This window comes from Crinia signifera, chromosome 6 (genome assembly GCF_055691185.1).
Source record: "Crinia signifera chromosome 6, ASM5569118v1, whole genome shotgun sequence".
NCBI classification, from domain to species: domain Eukaryota; kingdom Metazoa; phylum Chordata; class Amphibia; order Anura; family Myobatrachidae; genus Crinia; species Crinia signifera.
This window is the reverse complement of record NC_139222.1, coordinates 22,696-41,067: the sequence shown is the minus strand read 5'-3', so window position 1 is coordinate 41,067 and position 18,372 is coordinate 22,696. Positions and strand designations below refer to the sequence as shown.

Genomic DNA, 18,372 nt, shown 5'->3' with positions numbered 1-18,372 from the left:
GGCCTGGGAGGCGGACAATGAGTCCAAAAAGTCCTTAGAAGCGTTGGCTTTTAACGGGAACCTTCTGTTTGGTTCCAAATTGGAAGACATAATTAAACATATGCCCATACAATCATAGCCTTAGAAATCCATACAGAAACAATAATAGGTCTAAGGGTACACCCCACACCTTCAAAAATTGCTTTAAGATTCCCTTCAAGCTTTTTTTTTTTTTCAACAGGGTCTTTAAATACAGCACCCCCTTCAACGGGAAGCATGGTAGCTTTTGATAATCTAGCATCAACCAAAGGGACCTTTTCCCAAAGATTTACATGCTCCTCTGGCATAAACCTTTTAGGCATCTGGAGTCTCTTATCGGGCGTTTTTCAAGCCCCCTCCAACAGGTCTTGCAAACCTTCATCTGATGGAAAGGTAACAGCCTCTCTACGCTGTCTTTTAAACACCCCTTTTGCTGTAGTTTTGTTGTCAGATAAGCTTAAAGCTAAGATCAAATCCTCCACACCGGGGACAGACAAATCATCATCACCCTGCTCCCAGGGTACATCATAGCAGCACTCCCCCCCCCCCCCTCCCCTGAATCTTCCAATACAGGGAGAGATGAGTGAGAATGTTTAGAAGCAACTTCGGAATCCTTGTCAAACTTATCCAGAAGTGCATTAAATCTGTTGCTACACTTAGCTGTATCCTGCATCACTGGTTCTCCTTGTGTTAATGGAAAGGAGCCAGAAGTATGTGGAGAGGATGACATAGGTCTAGGAGATTTCACCATTACATCCAACAACTGCAGTAACTGACCTGCGCAGAGCCGTAGCCCACGCTGGTTCTGGCTGTTCTACCCTCTGAGTTGTAGCACCCATGGGTCTCACAGTTGCACAAACAGGGCACATATCCGCTTGCGTAATCAGGGGTTAATACAAACTCTGCACACGCTCAATGTGTTAAGGGCTCCCTCCCCCAAAGCTGCAGATTGCCTTTCTGTCATGATTAATAATCACACAGTGCGAATAATACTTGGTCAATGTATAGCTAGTGCTTATCTGTCTGAAGCCTCCGGACACTTCCACCGGATGGTGGGGATGGCGATGCCCAGGAGAATCAGTCCCTCTGCAGGAAACAGCGTTCAGCTCCGCAGCCAGCGTCTCCCAAAACGGCGCCAAGCAGAGTGAGGGAAGAGACCATCTGTCCCTGCTACAGCGGGGTCTGTGGTTAAATTGCGCCAAACTACCCCCTGTAGCCGCTCCCAATATGCAGATTCTCCTAATCCAAGTGTCTCCCCTCCGTTTTGGGACCACTTGGATTTGCCCGCAAGCCCTGTCGCAAGCTGCTATCTTCTATGGAGAATTCAGCTTGCAAGCCCTGTGTAAAATGGCCACCGCCATCACCGAGCGCCCGTCCCCCATGATCCCCCCCTGCGAGGAGCCGGTTCAGGACACTCCAGGGCACAGACAGCCTCTCCAAAGAGGCTGAAAAGCGCTGCACAGAGAGACCAGAAACCGAGATTTATGTCTTACCTGTTAAATCTCTTTCTTCGAGGACGTCAGGGGCCACAGGAATAACAGTGGGTAGAGAGTGAGGTCACGATCTTTCCAGCGCCAGAAAGGATAAAACTTCTGACTGCCTAGAGCAGTGATTTTCAACCTTTTTACCTTGAGGCACACTAAATAAGACTTTAAAATTGCCAGGTCACACCCTAAGATCCCCACAGGGCAAAACACATTGGCCACCACAGGAAAAAAACAAACCTATTGGCCCCCACATTAAAAACACTCACACTGTTCCCCACAGGTAACAAAAATAAAATACATTGGCCCTTTACATGAAAAGAAGAGACCAGTAAATAACATTTGAACTGGTGGTGGCTGTAAATGGGTTTGGGCATCTCTAGCTGTGGGGGCACACTTGAGAACAGCTCAAGGCACACTAGTGTGCCACGGCACACTGGTTGAAAAACACTGGCCTAGAGACAGCCCTGGCTCCTCCCCTCCTCTACCCCGCCTCCTAGGCTAGCTACTTTCAGTTTTTTCCAAAGGCAGGCAGGAGACAAGATAGAAGGAAGAGAAACCCATACAGAAACCCATTCAACAAATATGTGTGTGTGTGGTTGCTCAACAGAGAAACCATAACTGTAACATGTGTTAGTACCCTCAACAGAGGAACCTTTAAATAAGTTCACTTAACGGAGGAACTATGAACTTCAATACCAATGAAGCAGGTGCGGCAGGGAGGGATCCCTGTGGCCCCTGACGTCCTCGAAGAAAGAGATTTAACAGGTAAGACATAAATCTTGGTTTCCTCTGCGGCAGACGTCAGGGGCCAGAGGGATAACAGTGGGACGTCCTAAAGCAGCCACCTAAGGGTGGGGACGCGCCTGTGCCGCGGCCAGTATACTCTGGTCGAATGCCGAGTTCTGGGAGGCAAACGTAACAAACTCAAAAAAGCGTAAGAAATCGTTGGCAGACGACCAAGTTGCCGCCTTGCCAAGTTGCTCTGCAGTTGCACCACCTATAAAAGCCCGAAACACACCCACAGATGTAGCAGAATGAGCCCGGACCCCCGCAAGAACCGGGAGGGAGGTGAACAAGGAGGCCTACTTGATAACTGGCCGCAGCTATCGGCTGGCCATAGTCTGCGTGGTAGCAGACCAACCCCTCTTAGGAATTCTCTAGCGGATAAAGAGAGAGTCAGACCGCCGAAATGTTCCAGAGTGATGTATATAGACGTGCAAAGCACAGCCCACATCCAGTTGATTGCTGCCTAGGAGAGACCGCCGGCCTACAAAGGGCAGGGATCACTATCTCCTGGATGACCTGAAATTCAGGGACCACTTTGTGAGGTGTAAAGTAACGTTTCAAAGAATCCGTCCTATGAGAATGAAAGACTATGAAAGGCGACTGACCTGACAGAGCCTACCGGGCAGACACCCAGCAGCAACGGTCAACAGGAAAACCGTTGTCCCAGTTAGCCAGTAAAGAACACTAAAGGGCCTAAGGAATCAGAGAAAGATCCTATCAAACCACCATGTTTGTAACAACCAGAGGTTGGATCTGCAGGACCCCCTGCCAGAAGGAGCGGAGATCGTGCAACAAAGCTCATCGCCTGTGGAATAAAAAGGAGAGAGCCGAGCCCTGTCCCTTTAATGAAGACAGGCCGAGGCCCGCCCCCACTACTTTTACCGAAAGGACAAAACCCTAGACAAACGGTAAATCCTGGGAGATGCACTGAAAAATAATCCCGCCAGCTGCGATAAGCAAAAGCCAAAGAAGACTGAAGGGCCCTAAGCATAGGTGATATGACCTCAAAGTCAAGCCTGTGGCTCTTAATAAGATAGTCATCTCTCAGGGACCCTAACAGTGGTCTCACGTGAGCGGTTCTGGCTTTAGAGGCAGATGGATCATAGAGGCCCCTGACCGGGTCTGCAGATCCGAGAACCAGATTCTCCTGAATCAAGGTGCCCCCACCTCCGCCTTTAACATACGAAAAACTTTGAGGAGGAGCAAAAATGGTAAAAAGCATACCTCAGAACGAACAGCCACTGGGCTGACAGAGCGTTGACTCTGTAAACTGCTGGGTCTCGAGACTTGGACCCATACAGGTTGACCTGGTGAATGTGGCGTAAAGCCATCAGTCCACTATTGGTCCACCCCAATGGCCTACCAACCACAGGAACCCCTCCGAAGGGAGGGTCCATCCGCCGGTATCCATAGTTTTGCCAACATGACCGGGATCTTGCCCTGCACCCATTGGAAGAAGCAGTAGGCCTTTGTCATGGTCGGCCCACTCAGAGTGCCACCCTAGTGGTTGATAAAAAACACGGTTTTTGCGTTGCCCGACTGGACCTGCACAGGGTGACCTTGAAACCAAGGCTCTGCCGGGCGGAGATCCCGCAGAACTGCCCTTTTTACTTTGGTTTCACGACAGAAGCAGCTTGTGCATAATAGCATTACCCAGTCTATGCCTTAAGATGTACTGTTGCGTGTATAAAACACGGATTTACCAAAAGGATCAGTTTTGGTTATAATGTATGTGCACGTAGATACATTAGAAAACAAACAGGAAACTGTTTGGACCGGCACCACTATACATCAAATAAATAAATAAATAAATATATATATATATACATACACACACACACACACACACACACACACACACACATAAACATAAATCTATGTATACATGTACCTTCATATAATAGTTTGTACAGATAAGAGGTAGCATATTGGTATATAGCATATGGTGGCGCTGAAGTGAACACGGCCATCAACATTGGTAACCAGTAAAACTTGCACCAAAGTGAGATTGCGTCCCCGAAGGGATGTGTAGTCGAGGCCATATTCACTATTAATTATAAAAGCTGCAGCCAGTGTTACTCCGCTAACATAATTTAGTGGAGAACCATAAGAATTGACAAACCGAATTGTTTGTGGGAGAAAACGGGAGTACCTGGAGTAATCCCACGCAAGCACGGGGAGAATATACATAAACTCCACACAGTTAGGGTAATGGCGTTTTTTGAATGGAGCCCATGACATCAGTGCCGTGAGGTAGTAATTTTAACCATTACACAATTTGTACTTCACCTTCACAGCTGCATCCCCTGAAAATACTACCCCGCTGGGGTGCAAGGCTACTAGAGGCCTGGAGGAATACGAAGTCAAATTATTTTCCAACTTCCATTGAGCAGGAATACCGAAGGTTATCCTGTGGAGAAATTACACTTCAGGGTCCACTATAGTGACGTTTGCCATAGTGCCCTGTCAGAGCATGAAATAAAAAGTGGCATTGTGGGGACTAAATCCTCCTAGCCGTGCGCCTCGTCTGGATAGTGACGTTTGCCATAGCGCCCTGTCAGAGCATGAAATAACCCCTGGTATTGTGGGGACTAAATCCTCATAGCCGTGCGCCTCGTCTGGATAGTGACGTTTGCCATAGTGCCCTGTCAGAGCATGAAATAACCCATGGTATTGTGGGGACTAAATCCTCATAGCCGTGCGCCTCGTCTGGATAGTGACATTTGTCATAGTGCCCTGTCAGAGCATGAAATAACCCCTGGTATTGTGGGGACTGAATCCTCCTAGCCGTGCGCCTCGTCTGGATAGTGACATTTGTCATAGTGCCCTGTCAGAGCATGAAATAACCCCTGGTATTGTGGGGACTAAATCCTCATAGCCGTGCGCCTCGTCTGGATAGTGACGTTTGCCATAGCGCCCTGTCAGAGCATGAAATAACCCCTGGTATTGTGGGGACTAAATCCTCATAGCCGTGCGCCTCGTCTGGATAGTGACATTTGTCATAGTGCCCTGTCAGAGCATGAAATAACCCCTGGTATTGTGGGGACTAAATCCTCATAGCCGTGCGCCTCGTCTGGATAGTGACGTTTGCCATAGTGCCCTGTCAGAGCATGAAATAACCCCTGGCATTGTGGGGACTGAATCCTCATAGCCGTGCGCCTCGTCTGGATAGTGACGTTTGCCATAGCGCCCTGTCAGAGCATGAAATAACCCCTGGTATTGTGGGGACTGAATCCTCCTAGCCGTGCGCCTCGTCTGGATAGTGACGTTTGCCATAGCGCCCTGTCAGAGCATGAAATAACCCATGGTATTGTGGGGACTAAATCCTCATAGCCGTGCGCCTCGTCTGGATAGTGACGTTTGCCATAGCGCCCTGTCAGAGCATGAAATAACCCCTGGTATTGTGGGGACTGAATCCTCCTAGCCGTGCGCCTCGTCTGGATAGTGACGTTTGCCATAGTGCCCTGTCAGAGCATGAAATAACCCCTGGTATTGTGGGGACTAAATCCTCATAGCCGTGCGCCTCGTCTGGATAGTGACGTTTGCCATAGTGCCCTGTCAGAGCATGAAATAACCCCTGGTATTGTGGGGACTAAATCCTCATAGCCGTGCGCCTCGTCTGGATAGTGACATTTGTCATAGTGCCCTGTCAGAGCATGAAATAACCCCTGGTATTGTGGGGACTAAATCCTCATAGCCGTGCGCCTCGTCTGGATAGTGACATTTGTCATAGTGCCCTGTCAGAGCATGAAATAACCCCTGGCATTGTGGGGACTGAATCCTCATAGCCATGCGCCTCGTCTGGATAGTGACGTTTGCCATAGTGCCCTGTCAGAGCATGAAATAACCCATGGTATTGTGGGGACTGAATCCTCATAGCCGTGCGCCTCGTCTGGATAGTGACATTTGTCATAGTGCCCTGTCAGAGCATGAAATAACCCATGGTATTGTGGGGACTGAATCCTCATAGCCGTGCGCCTCGTCTGGATAGTGACGTTTGTCATAGCGCCCTGTCAGAGCCTGAAATAACCCCTGGTATTGTGGGGACTGAATCCTCATAGCCGTGCGCCTCGTCTGGATAGTGACATTTGCCATAGTGCCCTGTCAGAGCATGAAATAACCCATGGTATTGTGGGGACTAAATCCTCATAGCCGTGCGCCTCGTCTGGATAGTGACGTTTGCCATAGTGCCCTGTCAGAGCATGAAATAACCCCTGGTATTGTGGGGACTGAATCCTCATAGCCGTGCGCCTCGTCTGGATAGTGACGTTTGCCATAGTGCCCTGTCAGAGCATGAAATAACCCCTGGTATTGTGGGGACTAAATCCTCATAGCCGTGCGCCTCGTCTGGATAGTGACATTTGTCATAGTGCCCTGTCAGAGCATGAAATAACCCCTGGCATTGTGGGGACTGAATCCTCCTAGCCGTGCGCCTCGTCTGGATAGTGACGTTTGCCATAGTGCCCTGTCAGAGCATGAAATAACCCCTGGTATTGTGGGGACTGAATCCTCATAGCCGTGCGCCTCGTCTGGATAGTGACGTTTGCCATAGTGCCCTGTCAGAGCATGAAATAACCCCTGGTATTGTGGGGACTAAATCCTCATAGCCGTGCGCCTCGTCTGGATAGTGACATTTGTCATAGTGCCCTGTCAGAGCATGAAATAACCCCTGGTATTGTGGGGACTAAATCCTCATAGCCGTGCGCCTCGTCTGGATAGTGACATTTGTCATAGTGCCCTGTCATAGCATGAAATAACCCCTGGTATTGTGGGGACTAAATCCTCATAGCCGTGCGCCTCGTCTGGATAGTGACATTTGTCATAGTGCCCTGTCAGAGCATGAAATAACCCCTGGTATTGTGGGGACTGAATCCTCATAGCCGTGCGCCTCGTCTGGATAGTGACGTTTGCCATAGTGCCCTGTCAGAGCATGAAATAACCCCTGGTATTGTGGGGACTAAATCCTCATAGCCGTGCGCCTCGTCTGGATAGTGACGTTTGCCATAGTGCCCTGTCAGAGCATGAAATAACCCATGGTATTGTGGGGACTAAATCCTCATAGCCGTGCGCCTCGTCTGGATAGTGACGTTTGTCATAGCGCCCTGTCAGAGCATGAAATAACCCCTGGTATTGTGGGGACTGAATCCTCCTAGCCGTGCGCCTCGTCTGGATAGTGACGTTTGCCATAGTGCCCTGTCAGAGCATGAAATAACCCCTGGCATTGTGGGGACTGAATCCTCATAGCCGTGCGCCTCGTCTGGATAGTGACATTTGTCATAGTGCCCTGTCAGAGCATGAAATAACCCCTGGTATTGTGGGGACTAAATCCTCATAGCCGTGCGCCTCGTCTGGATAGTGACATTTGTCATAGTGCCCTGTCAGAGCATGAAATAACCCCTGGCATTGTGGGGACTGAATCCTCATAGCCGTGCGCCTCGTCTGGATAGTGACGTTTGCCATAGTGCCCTGTCAGAGCATGAAATAACCCCTGGCATTGTGGGGACTAAATCCTCATAGCCGTGCGCCTCGTCTGGATAGTGACATTTGCCATAGTGCCCTGTCAGAGCATGAAATAACCCATGGTATTGTGGGGACTAAATCCTCATAGCCGTGCGCCTCGTCTGGATAGTGACGTTTGCCATAGTGCCCTGTCAGAGCATGAAATAACCCCTGGTATTGTGGGGACTGAATCCTCATAGCCGTGCGCCTCGTCTGGATAGTGACATTTGTCATAGTGCCCTGTCAGAGCATGAAATAACCCCTGGCATTGTGGGGACTGAATCCTCATAGCCGTGCGCCTCGTCTGGATAGTGACGTTTGTCATAGCGCCCTGTCAGAGCCTGAAATAACCCCTGGTATTGTGGGGACTGAATCCTCATAGCCGTGCGCCTCGTCTGGATAGTGACGTTTGCCATAGTGCCCTGTCAGAGCATGAAATAACCCATGGTATTGTGGGGACTAAATCCTCATAGCCGTGCGCCTCGTCTGGATAGTGACGTTTGCCATAGCGCCCTGTCAGAGCATGAAATAACCCCTGGCATTGTGGGGACTGAATCCTCCTAGCCGTGCGCCTCTTCTGGATAGTGACGTTTGCCATAGTGCCCTGTCAGAGCATGAAATAACCCCTGGTATTGTGGGGACTGAATCCTCCTAGCCGTGCGCCTCGTCTGGATAGTGACGTTTGCCATAGTGCCCTGTCAGAGCATGAAATAACCCCTGGTATTGTGGGGACTGAATCCTCCTAGCCGTGCGCCTCGTCTGGATAGTGACGTTTGCCATAGTGCCCTGTCAGAGCATGAAATAACCCCTGGTATTGTGGGGACTGAATCCTCATAGCCGTGCGCCTCGTCTGGATAGTGACGTTTGCCATAGCGCCCTGTCAGAGCATGAAATAACCCCTGGTATTGTGGGGACTGAATCCTCCTAGCCGTGCGCCTCGTCTGGATAGTGACGTTTGTCATAGCGCCCTGTCAGAGCATGAAATAACCCCTGGTATTGTGGGGACTAAATCCTCATAGCCGTGCGCCTCGTCTGGATAGTGACGTTTGTCATAGTGCCCTGTCAGAGCATGAAATAACCCCTGGTATTGTGGGGACTGAATCCTCATAGCCGTGCGCCTCGTCTGGATAGTGACGTTTGTCATAGTGCCCTGTCAGAGCATGAAATAACCCCTGGTATTGTGGGGACTAAATCCTCATAGCCGTGCGCCTCGTCTGGATAGTGACGTTTGTCATAGCGCCCTGTCAGAGCCTGAAATAACCCCTGGTATTGTGGGGACTAAATCCTCATAGCCGTGCGCCTCGTCTGGATAGTGACATTTGTCATAGTGCCCTGTCAGAGCATGAAATAACCCCTGGTATTGTGGGGACTAAATCCTCATAGCCGTGCGCCTCGTCTGGATAGTGACGGGAGCGCTGCTGATTGAGCTAACGCTCTTTATTAGGTTTACACAGACCTGGACTATGGCCGACAGGGTTTGAGAGTTTGCAGAGGTCTTTTACACTTTATAAGTGTCTGGACCAGAACTGTAATGGCTGCACACACTGTGAGATTCCTTTGCTATTTGACTTGCTATAGAAATCTTTGCTAACTTATGAGTTAGTTACATACAAGTCCTGCTATCTGCATTAGACTTCATATAGACATTTGTGGCCTGCCAAGAGGGCGCATCATGATCTCAAATGTGCAATCTGCATGTGATCCTAATGTAATTCATACTACATAGTCAGATCCCACACTGGATTGTATTGTGAGTACACACCACAAACAGCTCTGTATGTGACATTAGTATCTGTGCATTAGAGTAAAGGCCCCCATACACTAGCCGATTTTGGTCAGATTTAGGCCAGATCAGTCGGATCTGGCCTAAATCGGCTAGTTTTGATGCCCCCTCAGATCCGATGCGCGGTCCCGTGCGCATCGGATCTGCGTCGGGTGGTCGGACCTGCTGCACGTCCGACCACCCGACTTGGGACCTAGTGGGGCGGTGGAGGGAGCAGGGGGGGCTGGGGACGCTGCGGGGGACACAGGCGGCATAGAGCCGGGCAGGGGGAGCCGGGAGCTGTCAGCACTGAATAAAAAAAAAAAAAGCCCATACAATGAATGGGCGGCCTGTGATTGGCTGAGCGCTCTCTCAGCCAGTCAGCAATTGGCTGAGAGAGCGCTCAGCCAATCACAGGCTGCCCATTCATTGTATAGGCTTTTTTTTCTAGCACTGACAGCTCCCGGCTCCCTCTGCCCGGCTCTATGCCGCCTGTGTCCTCCGCAGCGTCTATGTCCCCCGCAGCGTCTGTGTCCCCCGCAGCGCCTGTGTCCCCCGCAGCGTATGTGTCCTCCGCAGCGTCTGTGTCCCCCGCAGCGCCTGTGTCCTCCACAGCGTCTGTGTCCCCCGCAGCGTCCCCAGCCCCCCTGCTCCCACCAGCAGCCCCCCCCCCCTGCTCCCCGGGTTTCTTACATGTGATAAATCGAGACGATTTATCACATGTAAAAAATGGCACATCAAGTGCCAATCTAATCAAGCTCCCCCGGGGATCAGCCGGGGAAGCTCAGGGGGAAGTCGGGGGCGACTTGTCCTAAGGACAAGTCGCCCTAGTGTATGGGGACCTTAAGAGAGTGACCTCTGTGTGTCACTCTGATAGCAGGATAGAAGACTTCCTGCTGTCCTCTGTATGACCTAGCTGGCTGCAAACTGTCCCCCCATAAACTGTAATCTGAATCTTTCTGGAAGAAAGCAAGGGGGTGCCTTCTATTGCATAGATCTAACAATCACTCTGTGGTAGCAGTAATACAGAGAAAAAAATACCCCAGGGAAGTCAGCAGGAACATGACATGGGGGCTGATGACAGTGTAACCTGAGTTATACACTTCCCACCTGCCAATATATACACTTATACACTACACACACAGAGAGAGTAGGTATACTGTAGGTAACCAGAGATAGAATCACTGGATAAGAGAGACAGTATAAGGAGATGAGCTGCCACAGGCCATCAACAACACCATGGTATATAACACAGGAGTGCTATGAGCCCAATACTGTCCCACTATGCTCTAAACCCCACTGTCTGATCACAGAACCTGGGGGAGCTGCTGCAGTCATAGATGCAGCTGGGAGACAGGGACATGTTGGAGCACAGCCCTGGCAGCATCAGTCCGGAGCCTCCAGCAGCGTGCAGGGGTGTCAAGTATGTTAAAATGACCGCCAGAGCCGCGTGATAGCTGGGGAAGTGTCATTGCCTCTGGGAGCAAACCCTGCGGTAAGCTCCCCTCCTGGCCAGCTCCAATGGCGCACCTTTGTGAAAGGGTAGCCTCAGACCGCCATCAGGCTATACTCACAACTGCCCAGGCTGGCCGGTGGTACACGGGCCAGCCTTGCAATGAGTGCAGGACACCAATATAGGAGTCCCTGTGTCACTATCGCTGTCCTCTGACATTGTACAAGAGGCAGCTACACTGGTACAGGTAACACACTATACTTCTGACATGCAGTGATGGTGTTAACACAGTATAAGACACAGCACACATATAATGCAAATAATAACGTGGCACTGAGCTCCGCAAAGCACTATGGCCGGCAGGAGCATACATTGCTGTAACCTGTGCTCCAGTAGGAGAGGTACAGGGGGGATTTGCCCAAATGGCCTGGCTGTGAAGAGGTGGACCCCGGACTGGCAAAGTGCTCTCCGTGTCCCTCTATCACTATGCAGCAGGCAGGCAGGAAGAGACCAGGGCTGGAAACCCCGTGGGTACATCCTAGCTCCTGTCTCCGGGGGAGGGGCTGTGTGAGGAGAGGCTCCCTCCCCCTACTAGCAAATGGCCACCTGGGATTTTATGACTCATGCGGCGCCTGTAGAATGGCGGGGATCCGACGCTTGCCGGGTGGCCCCGCCTACCGACGCCACTGCCCACACTCAAAGTCTCCCTGGTGGTCCAGCGGGACAGAGTGCACAACACTATCAGAAGGTGGCGGTTCTGCTGCTTGCTAGTGCAGCCCGGCGATCCCCCTCGCTGAGCTGCTCAGCCGCTATTACATGCGGGGAGCGCGTTACCTGAAGCGGTTGTCACCGCTGATGTCCCGGTCCCCGTCGCAGCTGCTCTCCCCAGTGCCTGAAGCCAGCCGACACCCCCCTGTGGGAGCCACGTGTGAGGTGTGCGGCTGCCGGGTCCCGGGTGATGGAGCGCAGTGCAGGGGTCTAACAGACCCCCAGCGCTGCTGCTCTGTCACTGACTCAGTGTAAAAATAAGATAAAAAAAAAAAATGTAAAAACGAAGTTTAGGCTGCTAAAAGCCGCTCCTTTCAAAATGCGTGTTGTCTCCTGCCAGGACAATCAAAACTGAAAGTAAGCTAGCCTAGGAGGCGGGGTAGAGGAGGGGAGGAGCCAGGCCTAGGAGGCGGGGTAGAGGAGGGGAGGAGCCAGGGCTGTCTCTAGGCAGTCAGAAGTTTTATCCTTTCTGGTGCTGGAAAGGTCGTGACCTCACTCTCTACCCAATGTAATCCCTGTGGCCCCTGACGTCTGCCGCAGAAGAAAGTCTCTCTGTGCACAGGGAGCGGACAGGACAGATCCTGCTGCGCTGACAGTGTGTGGATTCTAATAGAAACCTCACACTGCATCCTACCTAAGTGTAAAATTAATAAAATAAAAAACACCTGACTATCTCTAAATCTTCTGGCTGCTCTGCAGCCCTTTCATCATGGCACCCACTCCGGTGGGCACCTAAAATGAACTGAGGATTCTGGGATGCAGAGGGAGGACCCTCCTACATCCCAATGTGAGCTGTGTCACCAGGACCATTGAAAGAGAAACAATAAAGTTAAATAGTAGAGTAGGAGAGTGTCAGACACACAGATTCTCTATAGATCATATAGTGACAGTCACATCCCACCTACCTGCTCCTCCTGTGGGGTCATGGGATTCTCCTCTGTACAATCCTGGGAATACAGAGGACGGGGACATCTCTCTGGGGTATCTCTGTTACTGGGCCCATCTGTAGGAGACACACAGTGACTGAGGACATTGTATATATGTGATTATCCTGGGAATACAGAGGACAGGGACATCTCTCTGGGGTATCCCTGTTACTGGCCCATCTGTAGGAGACACGCAGTGACTGAGTACATGGTATATATGTGATTATCCTGGGAATACAGAGGACGGGGACATCTCTCTGGGGTATTCCTGTTACTGGTCCCATCTGTAGGAGACACGCAGTGACTGAGGACATGGTATATATGTGATTATCCTGGGAATACAGAGGACGGGGACATCTCTCTGGGGTATTCCTGTTACTGGGACCATCTGTAGGAGACACACAGTGACTGAGTACATGGTATATATGTGATTATCCTGGGAATACAGAGGACGGGGACATCTCTCTGGGGTATTCCTGTTACTGGATCCATCTGTAGGAGACACGCAGTGACTGAGGACATTGTATATATGTGATTATCCTGGGAATACAGAGGACGGGGACATCTCTCTGGGGTATTCCTGTTACTGGGCCCATCTGTAGGAGACACGCAGTGACTGAGGACATGGTATATATGTGATTATCCTGGGAATACAGAGGACGGGGACATCTCTCTGGGGTATTCCTGTTACTGGCCCATCTGTAGGAGACACGCAGTGACTGAGGACATTGTATATATGTGATTATCCTGGGAATACAGAGGACGGGGACATCTCTCTGGGGTATTCCTGTTACTGGGCCCATCTGTAGGAGACACGCAGTGACTGAGGACATGGTATATATGTGATTATCCTGGGAATACAGAGGACGGGGACATCTCTCTGGGGTATTCCTGTTACTGGGCCCATCTGTAGGAGACACACAGTGACTGAGGACATGGTATATATGTGATTATCCTGGGAATACAGGGGACGGGGAAATCTCTCTGGGGTATCCCTGTTACTGGCCCCATCTGTAGGAGACACGCAGTGACTGAGTACATTGTATATATGTGATTATCCTGGGAATACAGAGGACGGGGACATCTCTCTGGGGTATCCCTGTTACTGGGCCCATCTGTAGGAGACACACAGTGACTGAGGACATTGTATATATGTGATTATCCTGGGAATACAGAGGACGGGGACATCTCTCTGGGGTATCCCTGTTACTGGCCCATCTGTAGGAGACACACAGTGACTGAGGACATTGTATATATGTGATTATCCTGGGAATACAGAGGACAGGGACATCTCTCTGGGGTATCCCTGTTACTGGCCCATCTGTAGGAGACACACAGTGACTGAGGACATTGTATATATGTGATTATCCTGGGAATACAGAGGACAGGGACATCTCTCTGGGGTATCCCTGTTACTGGCCCATCTGTAGGAGACAGGCAGTGACTGAGTACATGGTATATATGTGATTATCCTGGGAATACAGAGGACGGGGACATCTCTCTGGGGTATTCCTGTTACTGGCCCCATCTGTAGGAGACACGCAGTGACTGAGGACATTGTATATATGTGATTATCCTGGGAATACAGAGGACGGGGACATCTCTCTGGGGTATTCCTGTTACTGGCCCCATCTGTAGGAGACACACAGTGACTGAGGACATGGTATATATGTGATTATCCTGGGAGTACAGAGGACGGGGACATCTCTCTGGAGTATTCCTGTTACTGGGCCCATCTGTAGGAGACACGCAGTGACTGAGTACATGGTATATATGTGATTATCCTGGGAATACAGAGGACGGGGACATCTCTCTGGGGTATCCCTGTTACTGGGCCCATCTGTAGGACACACAGTGACTGAGGACATTGTATATATGTGATTATCCTGGGAATACAGAGGACGGGGACATCTCTCTGGGGTATTCCTGTTACTGGGCCCATCTGTAGGAGACACACAGTGACTGAGGACATGGTATATATGTGATTATACTGGGAATACAGAGGACGGGGACATCTCTCTGGGGTATTCCTGTTACTGGGCCCATCTGTAGGAGACACACAGTGACTGAGGACATGGTATATATGTGATTATCCTGGGAATACAGAGGACGGGGACATCTCTCTGGGGTATTCCTGTTACTGGGCCCATCTGTAGGAGACACGCAGTGACTGAGGACATGGTATATATGTGATTATCCTGGGAATACAGAGGACGGGGACATCTCTCTGGGGTATTCCTGTTACTGGGCCCATCTGTAGGAGACACGCAGTGACTGAGGACATGGTATATATGTGATTATCCTGGGAATACAGAGGATGGGGACATCTCTCTGGGGTATTCCTGTTACTGGCCCCATCTGTAGGAGACACACAGTGACTGAGGACATTGTATATATGTGATTATCCTGGGAATACAGAGGACGAGGACATCTCTCTGGGGTATTCCTGTTACTGGGCCCATCTGTAGGAGACACACAGTGACTGAGTACATTGTATATATGTGAATATCCTGGGAATACAGAGGACGGGGACATCTCTCTGGGGTATTCCTGTTACTGGCCCATCTGTAGGAGACACACAGTGACTGAGGACATGGTATATATGTGATTATCCTGGGAATACAGAGGACGGGGACATCTCTCTGGGGTATTCCTGTTACTGGGCCATCTGTAGGAGACACGCAGTGACTAAGTACATGGTATATATGTGATTATCCTGGGAATACAGAGGACGGGGACATCTCTCTGGGGTATTCCTGTCACTGGGCCAATCTGTAGGAGACACACAGTGACTGAGTACATTGTATATATGTGATTATCCTGGGAATACAGAGGACGAGGACATCTCTCTGGGGTATTCCTGTTACTGGCCCCATCTGTAGGAGACACACAGTGACTGAGGACATGGTATATATGTGATTATCCTGGGAATACAGAGGACGGGGACATCTCTCTGGGGTATTCCTGTTACTGGGCCCATCTGTAGGAGACACACAGTGACTGAGTACATGGTATATATGTGATTATCCTGGGAATACAGAGGACGGGGACATCTGTCTGGGGTATTCCTGTTACTGGCCCATCTGTAGGAGACACACAGTGACTGAGTACATTGTATATATGTGATTATCCTGGGAATACAGAGGACGAGGACATCTCTCTGGGGTATTCCTGTTACTGGGCCCATCTGTAGGAGACACGCAGTGACTGAGTACATTGTATATATGTGATTATCCTGGGAATACAGAGGACGGGGACATCTCTCTGGGGTATTCCTGTTACTGGCCCATCTGTAGGAGACACACAGTGACTGAGGACATGGTATATATGTGATTATCCTGGGAATACAGAGGACGGGGACATCTCTCTGGGGTATTCCTGTTACTGGGCCATCTGTAGGAGACACGCAGTGACTAAGTACATGGTATATATGTGATTATCCTGGGAATACAGAGGACGGGGACATCTCTCTGGGGTATTCCTGTCACTGGGCCAATCTGTAGGAGACACACAGTGACTGAGTACATTGTATATATGTGATTATCCTGGGAATACAGAGGACGAGGACATCTCTCTGGGGTATTCCTGTTACTGGCCCCATCTGTAGGAGACACACAGTGACTGAGGACATGGTATATATGTGATTATCCTGGGAATACAGAGGACGGGGACATCTCTCTGGGGTATTCCTGTTACTGGGCCCATCTGTAGGAGACACACAGTGACTGAGTACATGGTATATATGTGATTATCCTGGGAATACAGAGGACGGGGACATCTGTCTGGGGTATTCCTGTTACTGGCCCATCTGTAGGAGACACACAGTGACTGAGTACATTGTATATATGTGATTATCCTGGGAATACAGAGGACGAGGACATCTCTCTGGGGTATTCCTGTTACTGGGCCCATCTGTAGGAGACACGCAGTGACTGAGGACATGGTATATATGTGATTATCCTGGGAATACAGAGGACGGGGACATCTCTCTGGGGTATTCCTGTTACTGGGCCCATCTGTAGGAGACACACAGTGACTGAGTACATGGTATATATGTGATTATCCTGGGAATACAGAGGACGGGGACATCTGTCTGGGGTATTCCTGTTACTGGCCCCATCTGTAGGAGACACGCAGTGACTGAGGACATGGTATATATGTGATTATCCTGGGAATACAGAGGACGGGGACATCTCTCTGGGGTATTCCTGTTACTGGGCCCATCTGTAGGAGACACACAGTGACTGAGGACATGGTATATATGTGATTATCCTGGGAATACAGAGGACGGGGACATCTCTCTGGGGTATTCCTGTTACTGGGCTCATCTGTAGGAGACACGCAGTGACTGAGGACATGGTATATATGTGATTATTCTGGGAATACAGAGGACGGGGACATCTCTCTGGGGTATTCCTGTTACTGGGCCCATCTGTAGGAGACACACAGTGACTGAGGACATTGTATATATGTGATTATCCTGGGAATACAGAGGACAAGGACATCTCTCTGGGGTATTCCTGTTACTGGCCCCATCTGTAGGAGACACGCAGTGACTGAGGATATTGTATATATGTGATTATCCTGGGAATACAGAGGATGGGGACATCTCTCTGGGGTATTCCTGTTACTGGGCCCATCTGTAGGAGACACCCAGTGACTGAGGACATTGTATATATGTGATTATCCTGGGAATACAGAGGACGGGGACATCTCTCTGGTGTATTCCTGTTACTGGGCCCATCTGTAGGAGACACACAGTGACTGAGGACATGGTATATATGTGATTATCCTGGGAATACAGAGGACGGGGACATCTCTCTGGGGTATTCCTGTTACTTGGCCACACCTGTAGGAGACACACAGTGACTGAGGACATGGTATATATGTGATTATCCTGGGAATACAGAGGACGGGGACATCTCTCTGGGGTATCTCTGTTACTGGGCCCATCTGTAGGAGACACGCAGTGACTGAGGACATGGTATATATGTGATTATCCTGGGAATACAGAGGACAGGGACATCTCTCTGGGGTATTCCTGTTACTGGCCCCATCTGTAGGAGACACGCAGTGACTGAGGACATGGTATATATGTGATTATCCTGGGAATACAGAGGACGGTGACATCTCTCTGGGGTATTCCTGTTACTGGGCCCATCTGTAGGAGACACACAGTGACTGAGGACATGGTATATATGTGATTATCCTGGGAATACAGAGGACGGGGACATCTCTCTGGGGTATTCCTGTTACTGGGCCCATCTGTAGGAGACACGCAGTGACTGAGGACATGGTATATATGTGATTATCCTGGGAATACAGAGGACGGGGACATCTCTCTGGGGTATTCCTGTTACTGGGCCCATCTGTAGGAGACACGCAGTGACTGAGGACATTGTATATATGTGATTATCCTGGGAATACAGAGGACGGGGACATCTCTCTGGGGTATTCCTGTTACTGGGCCCATCTGTAGGAGACACACAGTGACTGAGTACATGGTATATATGTGATTATCCTGGGAATACAGAGGACGGGGACATCTGTCTGGGGTATTCCTGTTACTGGCCCATCTGTAGGAGACACACAGTGACTGAGTACATTGTATATATGTGATTATCCTGGGAATACAGAGGACGAGGACATCTCTCTGGGGTATTCCTGTTACTG

At 50.1% G+C, this 18,372-nt stretch overlaps 1 protein-coding gene across 1 annotated transcript in view; it reads right to left on the bottom strand.

Annotated features, from left to right (window-relative positions):
* The window catches only part of LOC146009827 (uncharacterized), a 66,204-nt gene that overhangs the window by 28,973 nt on the left and 18,859 nt on the right, over positions 1-18,372 (bottom strand). Inside the window, exon 2 of the mRNA XM_083150345.1 lies at positions 12,679-12,776. Within this exon, the coding sequence (XP_083006471.1) occupies positions 12,679-12,776 (98 nt within the window). The remainder of the gene's footprint in view (positions 1-12,678; positions 12,777-18,372) is intronic.